The sequence below is a fragment of the Corvus cornix genome, chromosome 23 (genome assembly GCF_000738735.6).
Source record: "Corvus cornix cornix isolate S_Up_H32 chromosome 23, ASM73873v5, whole genome shotgun sequence".
In the NCBI taxonomy this organism is placed as follows: domain Eukaryota; kingdom Metazoa; phylum Chordata; class Aves; order Passeriformes; family Corvidae; genus Corvus; species Corvus cornix.
Window position 1 is genome coordinate 6,704,462 of NC_046352.1, and position 13,620 is coordinate 6,718,081.

The 13,620-nt window shown below is 52.9% G+C and overlaps 1 protein-coding gene across 7 annotated transcripts in view; it reads left to right on the forward strand.

The window, feature by feature from the left end:
* SCMH1 (Scm polycomb group protein homolog 1) overlaps nt 1-13,620 on the forward strand; it is a 71,438-nt gene that overhangs the window by 29,981 nt on the left and 27,837 nt on the right. For all 7 annotated transcript variants that reach the window (XM_039564485.1, XM_039564489.1, XM_039564488.1 and 4 more), the window contains 2 exons: nt 2,024-2,112; nt 2,675-2,918. In XM_039564485.1, the coding sequence (XP_039420419.1) occupies nt 2,024-2,112; nt 2,675-2,918 (333 nt within the window). The remainder of the gene's footprint in view (nt 1-2,023; nt 2,113-2,674; nt 2,919-13,620) is intronic.

Sequence of the window (13,620 nt, forward strand, 5' to 3'; positions counted from 1 at the left end):
CTTTCCATTTTCTTTGATGCTAGCCAAGTGACAAGCTGATTTGCTGGTTCCTTCCTGATAATCAGCAAGATTAACCTCCTGCATTCCGCTGCCCAATAGTTTGAGTGTCTTCATAAATCTTTCTCTCCATTAGCATATCCCCAAATAATATTTTCAAGGCCAGGTTGGACAGGGCTTGGAGCAACCTGGTGTAGTGGAAGGTGTCCCTGCACACGGCAGAGGGTGGGATGAGATGAGCTTTAAGGTCCCTTCCAACGGCAACCATTCCGTGGTTGTGCTGCCCATCGCTTCCCGAGCCCTGTCCCGGCTGCGGTGCCGGGCCCAGCCCGCGGGGCCGTGGCTCGCTCCTGTGCCGTGCCGGGTGTGGCCAGCAGAGGGCGCGAAGCGCGGCCAAAGCAGCCCTGCCTGTGCCGGGGCACCGGGGCGAGCTCGGGGACGGCTCGGGCTACTCCGTGTGCCCGGCCCTGGCCTGTGTCGCCTGCTTAACCCTACGCCAGACAGGAGGGCAGGGTTGGGTGAGATACTGGGAAAAGTTTTTTCCCTGTGAGGGTGCTGAGGCCCTGGCACAGGGTGCCCGGAGAAGCTGTGGCTGCCCCTGGATCCTTGGAAGTGTCCCAGGCCAGGTTGGACAAGGCTTGGAGCAGCCTGGGATAGTGGAAGGTGTCCCTGCCCATGGCAGGGGAGTGGAACTGGATGATTTTGCACCCAGCATAAAGACAGGTAACAGAGCTAGTGCTGCAGTTGTCCTTGCTGCCTGCAGAGTGCAAGGGCTGAGAAAACCCAGCAAGGTTTTTCTGTTTCCTGTAGTATTTTCCATGTGCACACATCTGCTGCTGCTCTTTCTTTACATAGATCATTCCAGTGACAGCACCCAGGGAGCGGCTGGAGCTGGGCCAGGGCAGGCTCAGGCTGGAGAGCAGGGAAAGGTTCTCCCCCCAGAGGCTGCTGGGCACTGCCCAGGCTCCCCAGGGAATGGGCACGGCCCCGAGGCTGCCAGAGCTCCAGGAGCGTTTGGGCAGCGCTGCCAGGGATGCCCAGGGTGGGGCTGTTGGGGTGTCTGTGCAGGGCCTGGGGCTGGGCTGGATGAACCTTGAGGGTCCCTTCCAGCTCAGGATCTTTTATGATTTACGTAAAGTCTTTGCCACTCTGGGAGCTGAGCTCTCCCATCCCCTGCAGTTGTGGCTACTTGGGTTGGTTTCCAAGCTGATCTGACAGAGTTCAGGGCTGGCAGTGCGACCTGTGCTGAGCATTGCAACCTTGGCAAAGTTTTGCCATGTTCTTGGTCCAGGTCTGGTGCCAGGATTACCTTCAAAACCCCACAAACATAGACCAAACACAGCTGAGCAGCAGAAATTGCCTGTGCAGGAAGATACACATTTAGCAAAGAAGATGTTCTGTGATAGCCTTCTGTTGGTTGTGTAGTCATAGTCAGCGCCATACATACTTCAGAGCATGTGAAACTGATTTTTTTTTCCTTCCCATAAGCCCCCTCTTGTTATTTCTCCACTTTTTTCACAGCAGGTGTCAAGCCAAAACCTGATATCCTTCTCTGTAATGCTTAAATCTGTTTCCCAGCCAAGTCACAGGCTCTATTTCTTCAAAATAACTTGCCTGCAGCTCACACTAGAGGTGGAGGAGGCCACCCAGAAGCTGTGATTCCCTGTTGAGGAAGAAATTCCATAGCCTGAGTGTGCACTTGCTGATTCATGTCTCCCCTGCAGCAGGATCACTGGAGCTGCCAGCACTGACGCTGCACAAAGTGCTCTGCCTGAATTGTCAATGGGTCAATGGGATTGTTATGATAAGTGAATATTGCAGTCAGACAGCTGTTTCCAGATGTTTATTTTCAATAACACAATGCTTTGCATTCAGAATACCTGGAAAAAGTCCCACCTGACTCCAGCATGGGAGGAGGGTGCTGTGGCATCACAGCTGTGTGAGTTCCCATCAGAGCAGACATGTGCTGCCAGATCCATTGACCTCCACAGTCTAAAAGTCTCCATCTCTGCTTCCCTCTCCTCAGGCTTCCGGCTGAATGCCTCCTCCTGGCCCATGTTCCTTCTGAAGACTCTGAATGGAGCAGAGATGGCTCCAGTCCGGATTTTTCACAAGGTATTTCACTGTTCGTGCAGATCCTTCTGGCAATGACCCCTTCGCTGCAGAGCACCAAACTCAGAGCTGGTGTCTCATGAGAGATGTGCTGGTCCCAGAGGAGGTGACATTGCACAGCTCTGCCTCGGTGCTGCTCTAGGAGAGACCTGTGTCCTCTCCAGCTGTATTGTAGCAATGTCAAGATGCAGCCAGAGATCTGCCAAGGAAGTGCCTTGGCTTCAGTGCTCGGGCTTGAGGCAGGAGCTGGTTTTTCACTGGAGCTGCAGGTGCTGCTCAAAGTGGGGAATGCAAGGTGGGAACATCAGCACTGCTCTGAATGTCCCACTCCCTGCGTTTGGTCCAGCCTAGGGCAGAGCAGTGGGTAGTGGACTTTGCTGCCTGTTGATTAAAGGGCAGTGGCTGTGTAGCCCAGCCAGTGTGTGCACACCTATTTGGGTTCAAATGCAGCCCACTAGCACCCTTCAGCTGTTCATGGAGGTGAGTTTGCTGGTGAGGGCACAGCCCTGGTGTGGGGAGGCAGTGGCATATCCCCTTTGAGCATATATTCCACTTCTTCTTGTAGGAACCACCATCTCCTTCCCAAAACTTCTTCAAGACAGGTATGAAGCTGGAGGCAGTGGACAGGAAGAACCCTCACTTCATCTGCCCGGCCACCATTGGGGAGGTGAGAGGTTCTGAGGTCCTCATAACATTTGATGGCTGGAGAGGTGCCTTCGATTACTGGTGCCGATATGATTCCCGGGACATCTTTCCCGTAGGCTGGTGTTCGCTGACTGGAGATAATCTGCAGCCCCCTGGTACAAAAGGTAAGGCCCACGCTGTTTCTTAGCTGTCTTTCTCCTCCACTCAGCTCTCAAAGAGCAGCAAAGCAGGCAGAGACTGGCAGCAAGGACATCTGGGTGCCCTGTCTGGTTTTTGTGCTGCTTCATGCATGGTAAAGGTACAGGTGATCAGACCTATAGCACTGGAACAGCCTGGCACCAAGGTGCTGAGGAGCAGCTATCCATAAAGATGGGCGGGATGATGGCTCTGGGGAGGGATGGTGCTGTACAACATTGCTGAGGTCTGCTCCTCCCCAGGAATTTCCTTGCAGTTTTTCCTGCGCCTTTGAACCACATTTTCCTGTGGAGTTTTTCTCAGAGGGACTGGAATAATGAGAACTGTGAATTGCAGGACTGCGCCTCTTTGTACTTTGGGCAGTTTTCTTGCTCTGCCTTATGCTGTGAACATGGACGAAGCAGGTGTGGAGCAGGTGGTACCTGCCGCATTCCCAGGACTGTGATTGCTGAGTAGGAGCAGCACTGGGGAGCTTGCTGCCTTGCAAAGGTCTGAGCCATGGCTGGTTTGATTCTCAGATGTGTCTCAAGCTTTCTCACGTCACAGTTGTGTGTGGGCCCGGGGGGGCTGTCACTGTCCCCAAGCACATCCCTCTGGCATTTGTTGGCTGGCAAGCCCTGCACGTGCTTGTCAATGAAATGAGGGGCGGGAGAGCAACCTCTCTGCCAGAGCTGAAGGATTGCTTAGGAAAGGCATTTCTCTGATGAGACTGTTCCTCTTAGAAATCTTGGGTCAGCTCATGCTGCCCTGTCAGGCTGGCGCTGCCCTGTGTCCCTGACGTGGGCCAGGTCTGCGGGCCAGGTCTGTGCTCGGGGCTGCAGGGCTGGTGTCAGTGGGCTGCCTGAGATGATCTCTCATGACCTGTGTGCAGGCAGAGCTGTGGGCTCCCCTTGGGTGGGGATGATTCCTCTTTATCTTGGATTTCTTCATTTTGCCTTGATGTTCCCAGCATCTCCCTCTCTTCTTGCTGGTTGTTTGTGTCCCACCTGCTGCTGCCCTGCAGGCTCTGCAGAGCACTGGGGCCCTCTCGGCCAGTGCCTGACCCCTCCAGTGGTGCCCTGCAGTCAGGGGCTCTCACCACGCTCTCTCCAGGGTGCCTCTCAGGTGCTGCATGAGTGGCTAAAGACATGTTTGTGTTGTGTGGGAGCTTTCCTGGCAGTAACCTGGGGGTGGAATGTTTCAGGAGCACGGTGGAAGCCGCCTTCTCAGGAGAAGTGGGAACCTCTGTCTGACCCACGGCCCCAGCACAGGCAGCTCTGCTCCTCCCTGGCCTCCCCTTGCCAGGGGCTGAAGCTGTGAGTGAGCAGAGCCCAGTCAGTTATCCAGAAACAGCACCCCATTGTGCCATCCTGGGAAGCTTGTGCTTTCCCCCTTGGCAGGTGGCACTGACAGCTTCTCCCTTTCACATTGGCTCCATGTGCAGTGACTCTGCACTTCCTGCTCATGTACAAAAACAGTGACCCCCAAAAGTCACATCTCCCCACTCACAGGCAGAGGCAGCCCTCACTCTCAGGCAGATTTCTGCTCTCTTTGTCCTTTGTTTTCAACTTGTGGGACAAGAGTAGGGGTTGCCAGGGGTTGCATGAGCCATGGTAAAAATGCCAGGGAGTTGAGATCAGCCTTGTCTTTGTGGCTTTACTTCTCCCTCTGTGACTGTCTGCTCCCTTTCCTGCCCAAGAATTTCTGACTTCCACTTTGTGGGTTTAAACCAAAAGAGGAGAGTACTGGGAAGTTTCTCTTTTTTAATGAAATTCCTCCTGTGTTTCCTCACTCCTCAGCCCTGCTGTGGTGGAGGGTTGATCACAGTCCTCCCAGACCTGAGCGTGCTGCTCTTGGCAGGGTTGGAGGACACATCACCACAGAGGAATCGCCCTTTCCTTGAGCTCCAATAAACCTTCTCCATGTGCCAGCCTAGAGCCTGCAGGACTGTGTGGTGGAGTCGGGCAGTTTCCCTTTCCTGGTGGGAATTCCTCCTAAAGAGCACTGGAGAGACATGCAGGGGATCAAGTGCTGCTGTGCTAGTACTGGTCTGTGCTCATATACTGGACTGACCATGTGAGGTCCTTGTGGAATCTTGTGAAGAGCTAACTCCATGGAAGGTGAGGAATCCTGTGGAGAGCCAACTCCATGGGGAATGACGGCTTCCTGGGGCTGAGCAAAAAAAAGCCTCGTGGAATGAGCTCACGTTCAAGGGAAGCAGAACTTCAAAGAGGGCAGGCATGTTTATTTAACACTGGTAACTCCATTCAGCTCTAATCTGACTCTGCTGCTGGCTGCCAGCAGAGGTGGAGGAGTGCAGGGCTTCTCCCAGGCATGGTCCTTCTCCATCTCCGAGCCCTCCCACTCCCGGCAGTGTTTGCTTAGCTGGAGTGGCTGGGCAGGGAGCTGGTGGAGCTGGGGCCCAGCCAGCCACTCCGGGGAGCTTTCATGAGGGCACGTGTGTGTGTTAAGGAAGGAAAGGGAGGTCAAACAGCGCCGAGGAGCAGCCTGCACACCCACTTGGTAATTCCATTGCTGCCTGCTGGCTGTGCAGCAGCCTGCTGGGAGAGCTCAGTGGCCAGATGGCTGTGGGCTCCCAGGCGCCTCCTGGAGCTCCTGTCCAGATGCAGCACACCTTGGAGCTGGGGGATCCAAACCAACACACACCACACAGGGGAAATGTAGTTCTGGGAGTGCCTTCGCCCATGGTGGGTCCTGGTCCTCTCTCCACGTCGGCTATAGGCTGGGGATAGATGTTGGCTCTGCTGGACTACAGAGCAGGGTGGAATGTGGAAGAGTTCATCCTGTGCATCCTCAGCTTCTCCACCTCAGCCTGGCAGCCATTGGGGGGGGCAGGTCCCAGTGGCTGTCCCAAAGGGTGGGGAGTTCTGTGCGTGTGCAGCAAACTTCCCTCAGCATCCCTCCCACACCAGTGGGGTGCTCCCAGGGTTGTTCATTGGCTGGGAATCCCTACTCCACTCCTCATACATGGTGTACAGCATCTTACATGTCTTTTCATGCCTCTTCTACATGTGCTTTTTTACCCTTAAATACATATCTGGGCTTTTAGGAATGTAAAGTGAAGTGGACTTTCTGTTCAGCTGAGCTCTGGCTGGGAGCCTGGAGCTCTGCTCAGAGGGTGTAGAGTCAGAGAACATCCTGAGCTGGAAGGGACCCACAAGGATCATCCAGTCCAACTCCTGGCCCAGCACAGCACAACCACAATCAAAGCTGAACATCCTCTGCTGTTCTTTCTCACATGTTTTCTCCAGGTACCTCCCAGGACCATCTCTCAGAAGTCAGAACAATGGGTAGGCTGGTTCAGTGACAGCTGCTGCACTTCCCTTGCTCAGGACTTGTGGGGTCACTTCAGAGTTTCAGAAATTAGGGGATTTTAACTGTTCCTGGAAGAGCTGCTTGCATGATTGCTCTTACTGAGTCAAGCACTCATCCTAGAGAAGTACTGACTGAGAAATATTTATCTGTCACAGCACACAGACATAAACCAGCTGAATTAAGGTTACATGGGGCTTCTTACAACGTTCTGGTACACAGTGGGGTCAGTTTCAGAATGAGGGCAAAGCAGAGGAGAGAGAGATGTCTCCCCATCTTTAGATACTGCAGCACACACAAGCGAGGCCGGAATACATTGTGTGCACATTGCTAACAACATGGATTTTTGTCAACAGAAGACCCTGAAGGTGTGTTGGGTGGGGAAGTTACCCACATCTTCCAGGTGTGTGTGCTTTCCCACTGGAGTTAGATAGTGATCCAGCTGGCAGCACAGCAGGTACAGAGTAGGTGGCTGATGTTCCTCAGGCCAAGAAATTCAAGGTTTAGGTGTTTGATGCACATAAGGAGTGCACGAGTCTGTGCACTGTAGCAATAGTTGGTGGAATGGTTGGAAGTGTAATTTGGGAGGGAAGCAGAGATTGAAGGAGGAAAATGTGTATGTCAGGTGTGGTGGGTTGTCCTGGGAGCAGCTGAGCACCCCCGGCCACTCACTGCCACAGTGGGATGGGAGAGAGAATCAGAAGGGTAAAGGGGTGAAAACTGATTGAGGTACAGTTTAACAGGTAAAGCAAAAGCTGCAGGTGCAGGCCAAGCCAGACAGTCACTGCTCCCCCCCGCAGGCGGGTGCTCAGCATCCCCAGGAGAGCCGGGTCCATCCCATGGGCTGGGGACTGGGAAGACAAACACCCTGGCTCCATCCTCCCTTCTCCCTCCTTCCCCAGCTCTACATGCAGGGCATGGAGCTGTAGGGTCTGGGGCATCCCTGGGGCAGTGGGGTCTCAGCTGTGCCCCCTCCCAGCTCCCTGTGCCCCCCAGCCCAATGCTGGCCATGGGAACAGAGCAGAGCTGGGCTCTGTGCAGGCCCAGCCCAGCCCAGCTGACCCGTGGGGTGCTGTCAGCCCTGCCTGGGGCACAAACCCCAGCACAGCAGCACCCGAGCTGCTACTGCAGAAGGAGAACTCCAGCCCAGCCAAACCCAGTGCTTTGGAAAAACTTTTGCATGCATTTTACTTCTTCTAACCATCCTTCTGCTTGGGAAGCCTGTGGGCTCTTAGGACAGGTCACTGCCATAAGTGGAGAGTGGATGTGGGAAGCTGCTTTGGAGAGTCCCTCCCCATTATAAGCAGTGCAGAAAATCGATATTTAGGATCGACCTAAAGAATAAGGGTGGTTGTTTAGTTACTTTAAATCATGGCTGGGGAGAAAGAGAGAAGGAGATGCACACAGAAATGGAGGTGCTGCTGCTGAGCTTCAGGGAAACAAAGAGGAAAATAATTGTGATAAAAATCGATGAGAAAAAAGAGAAAGAGATAAGAGGCTGGTTAATGATTGTAGTTTCTGAGGCCACCTGCTCTTAGCAGGGAGGTGGGATGAGGGAAATCCCCCTCAGCCAAGGCATGGTTCTGTAGAGATGAGTGTGTCTGCCTCTGTAATTCATGGGAAATGTGGGAGTTCACAGCTGATCACAGACTGGAAGAAAGCTCAGTTCTTTGCAGTCAGGGAAGCAAGCACACATTGGTACAGGATCCATGGAAAGTTACTTTCCTTTCTGAAGTGGTTTGTGGGATGGAGAACTGTGAGGCCCTGGGGGAAGAGCAACTAAAGCAGCATCTTCTCAGGTACTTCTGCATGGAAGCTTCGTGCTCTGAGCTCTTCACCTGAGGAGCTGGTGACTGAAGGGTCCCTTTCTGCCAGGTAAAGGCACGTGGGCTGGGAAAAGGGCCTGGGCAGGTGGGATCAGGGCTTTCTGCCTGGACGTGTGATTGTGGGCTCAGGCATCTGAGAATTCCCACAGGATCTGTCTTTGCTCAAGAAAGGGCTCTTACTTAAACACCAGCTTTAAGTTTTGAAGAAGTGTGGGCATTTTTCTAGGGTTTGTGCCACAGTATCAAGGTCTTTAGCTGGGATTTGGTCCAAAAACTGTGAGACCTTTACAGGACCCTCTTACAGCTGAGTGCCAGTGGCTGTGTGCACAATCCCAACAGTGCTGCTGCTGGGGGATGCTGTGGCAGTGACAGTCTTCCTGGCCTTTGAAATCAGCTCATTTTCTCCGTCCTCAGAAGTCTAGATTTAATCCATACCTGTGGAAGGACCTTCCCCACACACACACATATGGACACCTCTTTCTCTGTAACAGCGTCCTTTAAACCTGCTCCCACGTTTCACGTGTTAGTGCTGGAGGGCAAGGAAATACTGTCACCTTGAACACAAGGATGCAGGGACACACCTGCCCGGGGACACGGGTAAAGCTCTCAGTGTCTGTAGCTCAGAAGGTCCCTGTGCTGTTCCTCCATTTGGGCTGTGCCCTTGGCTGATGCTGAGTTGCTCTGGAGTTCCTGCTGGGTTTGCTACTCCCTACTCCACCCTTCTGGATGCTCTGTGACAGAAGAGGGGTGACTCCGTGCTGTGGGAGAGGGGCAGCAGTGAAAGCGTTAAGATTGGGCGGGCAGAGCTGGAAGCTGCTTCAGCTCTGGAATTTGGAGGACTGGAATTGCTGCCTTGGCACGAGCCCAGCTGGCAGAGAGCCCCAAGCCCAGGCAGGCAGGGCAGAGCTAACACAGAGCTCGTCCTCTGCCACCGTGCCAGTGCTGGTGGGAGCTGGGCGAGGGCTCTGGGGACACTGGTCAGTGCCTGCACAGGTCTGTGTGGGCTGTCAGACCCTCCTCGCTCTGCCTGGGCTCGGCTGCTGCCTCCTCTGCTGGCAGAGCAAGCAGATGTGAATAGCTGCAGATAGTTACCGTGGGGATAGGCTGAAAAGGAGCTCCATCCAGGCCGGGCTCACAGCTCTGTGTTACCTCGGGACTGGAGCTGCCTGCAGCAGCTGCTGCAGTGACTCCAGGGGGTTACAAGATTCTGGCCCTGGATAGAAAGTTCATTAAGTTCTTCATTTCTCATCACCATTGCTGCCATGTGATTTATTGTTTAACTGCTTCGTCTCCTCAAAGGAAGATGATGATCAGCTGCTAGGTTTCCTGCCCAGGGGCAAAGGTAATGTGTATTTTTTTATTTTATTTTGGATATTGCCTGGTTTCTCTTCCTTCTTCAGGGTGAGAACATAGTGGTGGGAAGAGGAGCCTCATCAGGAGTAGTTGGCAGGGTAACACTCAGGTGAGCGCCTGTGCTTTCCTGCTTGAAGGACATGGGAAAATACTAATTACTGTCTGTTCAGGACTGAGCTGGGATTTGGAGCTCCCACATCAAGCTGGATGATGTTGCTTTGCATTGACATGGCCGGTTTGGGGTCCACACAGGTGGGGCTTATGCACCAACAGCAGCAGGAAGGAGGGTCCACAGAGGAGCTCAGGTTTTTATCCATGAGTGTAACTCACAAGCAGCCCTGGTACCTGGGTGGTGCTGCTTCTCAGACTGCTGTTGGAAGATCCCAAGAAAAATCTCTTGAGCTGTTTGGAGCACAGAGCCAAGGCTCTTTGTAGTGACGCTGCCTCGGCTTGGATGTGTGTCATGGAAGATGTGTGGGGTTGGGAGGTTCGGGGCCTCGGATAAGGGAGCCCAGCACTGCGGGAGGCTGTGGGATGCCAACAGTGCCTGTGGCTCAGCAAACACCGAATCTGTGGCTCAGTGGGAACCATGGCTTGTCAGAGACCTGAGATTGCTGTGTGATGTCTTGGGGCTGGCAGGAGCCTCTGAGAAGAGGAACTGATCTGGGAAAAGCAGCTTCCTCTGGTCCCCTGCCTGTCCTTAGTCTCAGTGTCTAGACCTTCCTCTCAACTTGACTTTTCCTTGTTTTATTTTGAAATACTTCATATCCCAGAGAATCTGGGTTTTGTTCAGGATGTTGCCTTCCCTTTTCCACCATGCTTCCTGGCCCAAAATGGGGTTTCAATATCTCAGGGTGTTACTGAGTCTTGGCAGGAGGTTTCAGCAGGACCCTGCTGTTGGAAGCTCCCTCTCTTTGGTTTAACAGCACTGGTCATCACTTTATTTCTGCAGGGTCTCTGACCAGTAACAACACTCCTGTTAACTGGGACATGGTGCAGGGCTGTGCCTGTGCAGGCTGGAAGTCTGAGTGCTTTCAGGATGGAGTTGGACAGCCACAAGGAAGAAGAGTATTCCAGGGCTGTTATTTATGGGGGTCTAAAAGTGCCTGACTCAGGAGGTCCTGAGCTGCTGGTTGCAGGCAGGGCTGGTGGCTCTGCCCAACCATCCTCTGCTGTGAGGTTCGGAAGCAGAGTGAAGTGAGCTTAAAGTATGGCCAGGGTGACAGTTTGTGTAGGACAACCACAGGAAGAGCAGAATTTCCCATCAGGATGAAAGGGTTTAAACGCTCAGTACTACGAAGCTTCACTTCAAGGATTTCGGGCTCCACACCTTGTTTCTGCCTGTCACCATATTCCAGCCTTGATGACAGGATCTTGGTCCCTTGTAAGGGTCCTGCTTCTCATGTGGGCACGTGCTGGAGAAGCCAGAACGATCGATCAGTCTCCTCTCACACAGGTCTGTAAAGGCTGCACACAGTGAGTCCTTAATCTCTTCAAGTTGGAAGGAACCTTAAAGCCCATCCAGCCCCACCCCCTGCCATGGGCAGTGACGCCTTCCACTAGCCCAGGCTGCTCCAGGCCCCATCCAGCCTGGCCTTGGGCACTTCCAGGGATGGGGCAGCCACATGGTTGTGGTGGTTAATGGGCTGGGTGTGATTGGAGCAAGGTGGGTGTAAATGGGAGAAACAGCCCCATTTTGGTGGGATTTTTGACAGTGATTCTATGGAAGCAAGAACATTACATCATCTTTTCATGACCTGCTGGGGAGTTTCTTCATTTTTTTGTTTCCTCCTCATTTTTTGGAGAGGGGAAGTAAATGCTTTTGAGCCCAGCTGGCTCCAAACCCTGGCTTTGGGGAACAGGCCTAAGTTGCCAGTGTGCATTTTTATGGAATCCAGGAGCTTCATCCTGAACACAAAGCCCCACTTGTTACAGAGAACAGATCTTTTGCAGCTTGTCATTGTTCTTCTCTTGATCTTTGGTATTTTTATAACTTCTGAACTTTAAAAAAGAACAGAAGTTGGAACAAACCACACCCACTGAGTACTCTCCTCATTCTTTGAGCACTGATAAGTTGAAGGTGTTCTACTAATATTTAACCCGGAAGCCAAAGCTAAAAAAAGAGCTTCAGAGAAGATCAGAACAAGCAGAAACCCCAGGAACTGCCCTGAATAACCTGAGTAGGGCAGGAATACAGAGCCATTCTCAGTGGGGTTTTGGAAACCCCCAGCAGTTGCCTCCCAGGGGCAGAAGATGTGATCAGCCAGTGTGGCTGTAGTGGTCTCTCATGGCACATGCTTTTACTGATGAGCATCCTTGATACAGCTGTGTATAAATAGCAGCAGAGCCACGCAAACTTCCCAGGGGCTGCAAATCTCTGGAGAAGCCAAAGCTCTGTCCTGCTGCAGGTGTGGCTCAGGTGGGCTTGGGCATGGTGCCCAAGCTGAGAGCTCGACAGGCAGTGGGCTGGTTGCTCACTAAGATTTGGCTCTGGGGTCTTGGCGAGGACCAGACATGGCAGCCATCGCTGGTGCTTTTGACAGTGCCCTGCAGGGACAGGCTCTGCTGTGGCCTCTCTTGAAGCACTGAGTCTGGAGGAGCTGCAGTGATGGCTTTCCTCAGGTGTGGAAATCAGTTGGTTTTTGTTGTCACTGTCTGTGTCAGGAACAAAGGTGCCAGTTCTGCTCATGCTCACTCTGCCAAACAGCTCCAGGGGTCACAGGTGGGCTCTTCTGTTGCTGCTGGGTACCCACTATGTGCCCATGGGCACTGCCATGCAGGAGACAAAGCCTGGCTTTGGGGTAATCAAATCAAGTTTGAAGTTCAGATTTCTACTTGATTCTCTTCTCGCTTGGGCAATGCTGTTTCTCTTGGAGCTTCCTGGTTGCCCCTCAATCTCTCCTTTCACCCACTGGTGCATCCCCTTGGTCAGGAGCTTGAGTTTCAAATCTGCTGATGTGTTTCTCAGGCTGGAGCTGCCCAGCTCAGTTCTCATGTCCTTTCTGTAGTTCAGAATCTCTGTTTTAATTCCAAAGCTGCTTCACAGGTGATTAAAACAACACACTGCTTCAACAGCTTTGTTTTTTCACTGAAGAGCAGAAGATGAGGCTGTGATAGGGGGATCACAGCAAGCAAGAACCCAGGTTGTGTTGCAGCCAATTTATTTGGAATAAGAAATGGTGGGATGAGACAGGAGAAAAACTGCTGATTTGGGATGAGAAGAGGGTGATTGTAGACAAATCTGGCATTTCCTTGCCCTCTGCATTTGAACCATAAGCTGCAGGAGGCTCACTGCAGCTCCTTGTTGTCCCACCTGGGAGCTGTGTGGGAGGAAGAGCCGTGTTCCAGACAGGCTGGGGGAACTGGCGGCCCCTGTGTCAAGGAACATCTGGCTGGCCTTGAGAACTGGACCCAGAGATAAGTATCTGAGCACTGGAGAGGTAAAAACCAGTGCACAAAAGTGTGTGAGCTAAGGCCACCAGCTTTGTATAACTGGGCTGCAGTGGTTGCTGCACACTGGCTCCTACAGGTGAGTGTTTCTCTGAGGGTGATGAGGACACTGTGCAGAGAATAAATGGCAGCCGTGCTGCAGTCTGGGCTGTAATTCTGCTGAGGGCTGCCTGTGCAATCCGCATGTGCACACTGAGTCCCTCGAGCCAGCCCTGCCGTCCAGAACTGCCATTCTTCTCCAGGGTGTAAATGCCTGTGCCAGGTCTGTTCCCAGCAGGATCCTTCTTCTCCTTTGCTTTGCCTTCGGGGAGCTGGAATGGAGGATGGCAGGGAAAAGAAGGGCTGAAGAAGCAGGAATGTGTTACTGCTCCTCCAGGCCTCAGATGTGTAATTGGCAGCCTGAGAGGTTTGTGGCTGGTTGTGCAGATGTTCCACAGTAAATGTGCTGAGGCATGAGGTGCTTTGAGCTGCTGTTGAGAGAGAACTTGCTTGGCAGCTCCAGTGGTGGGACAGGAGGCCATTTTCCCTGTCCAAGTGCCAGACTTTGCAGGGTTTTATAGGAAAGATGTGTGACTCGGTTTCCCCATTCATTTCCTAATGCTACTCAGTGGGTACAGTGCACTTAATTTCTTTCCTGTGTGGGGGAGCAATGAAGACTTGGGTTTGGGACTAAGGAAATGTGTGTGCTCAGCACAAAACTGAACACGACTTTTGCTGAGGACAACAGTTT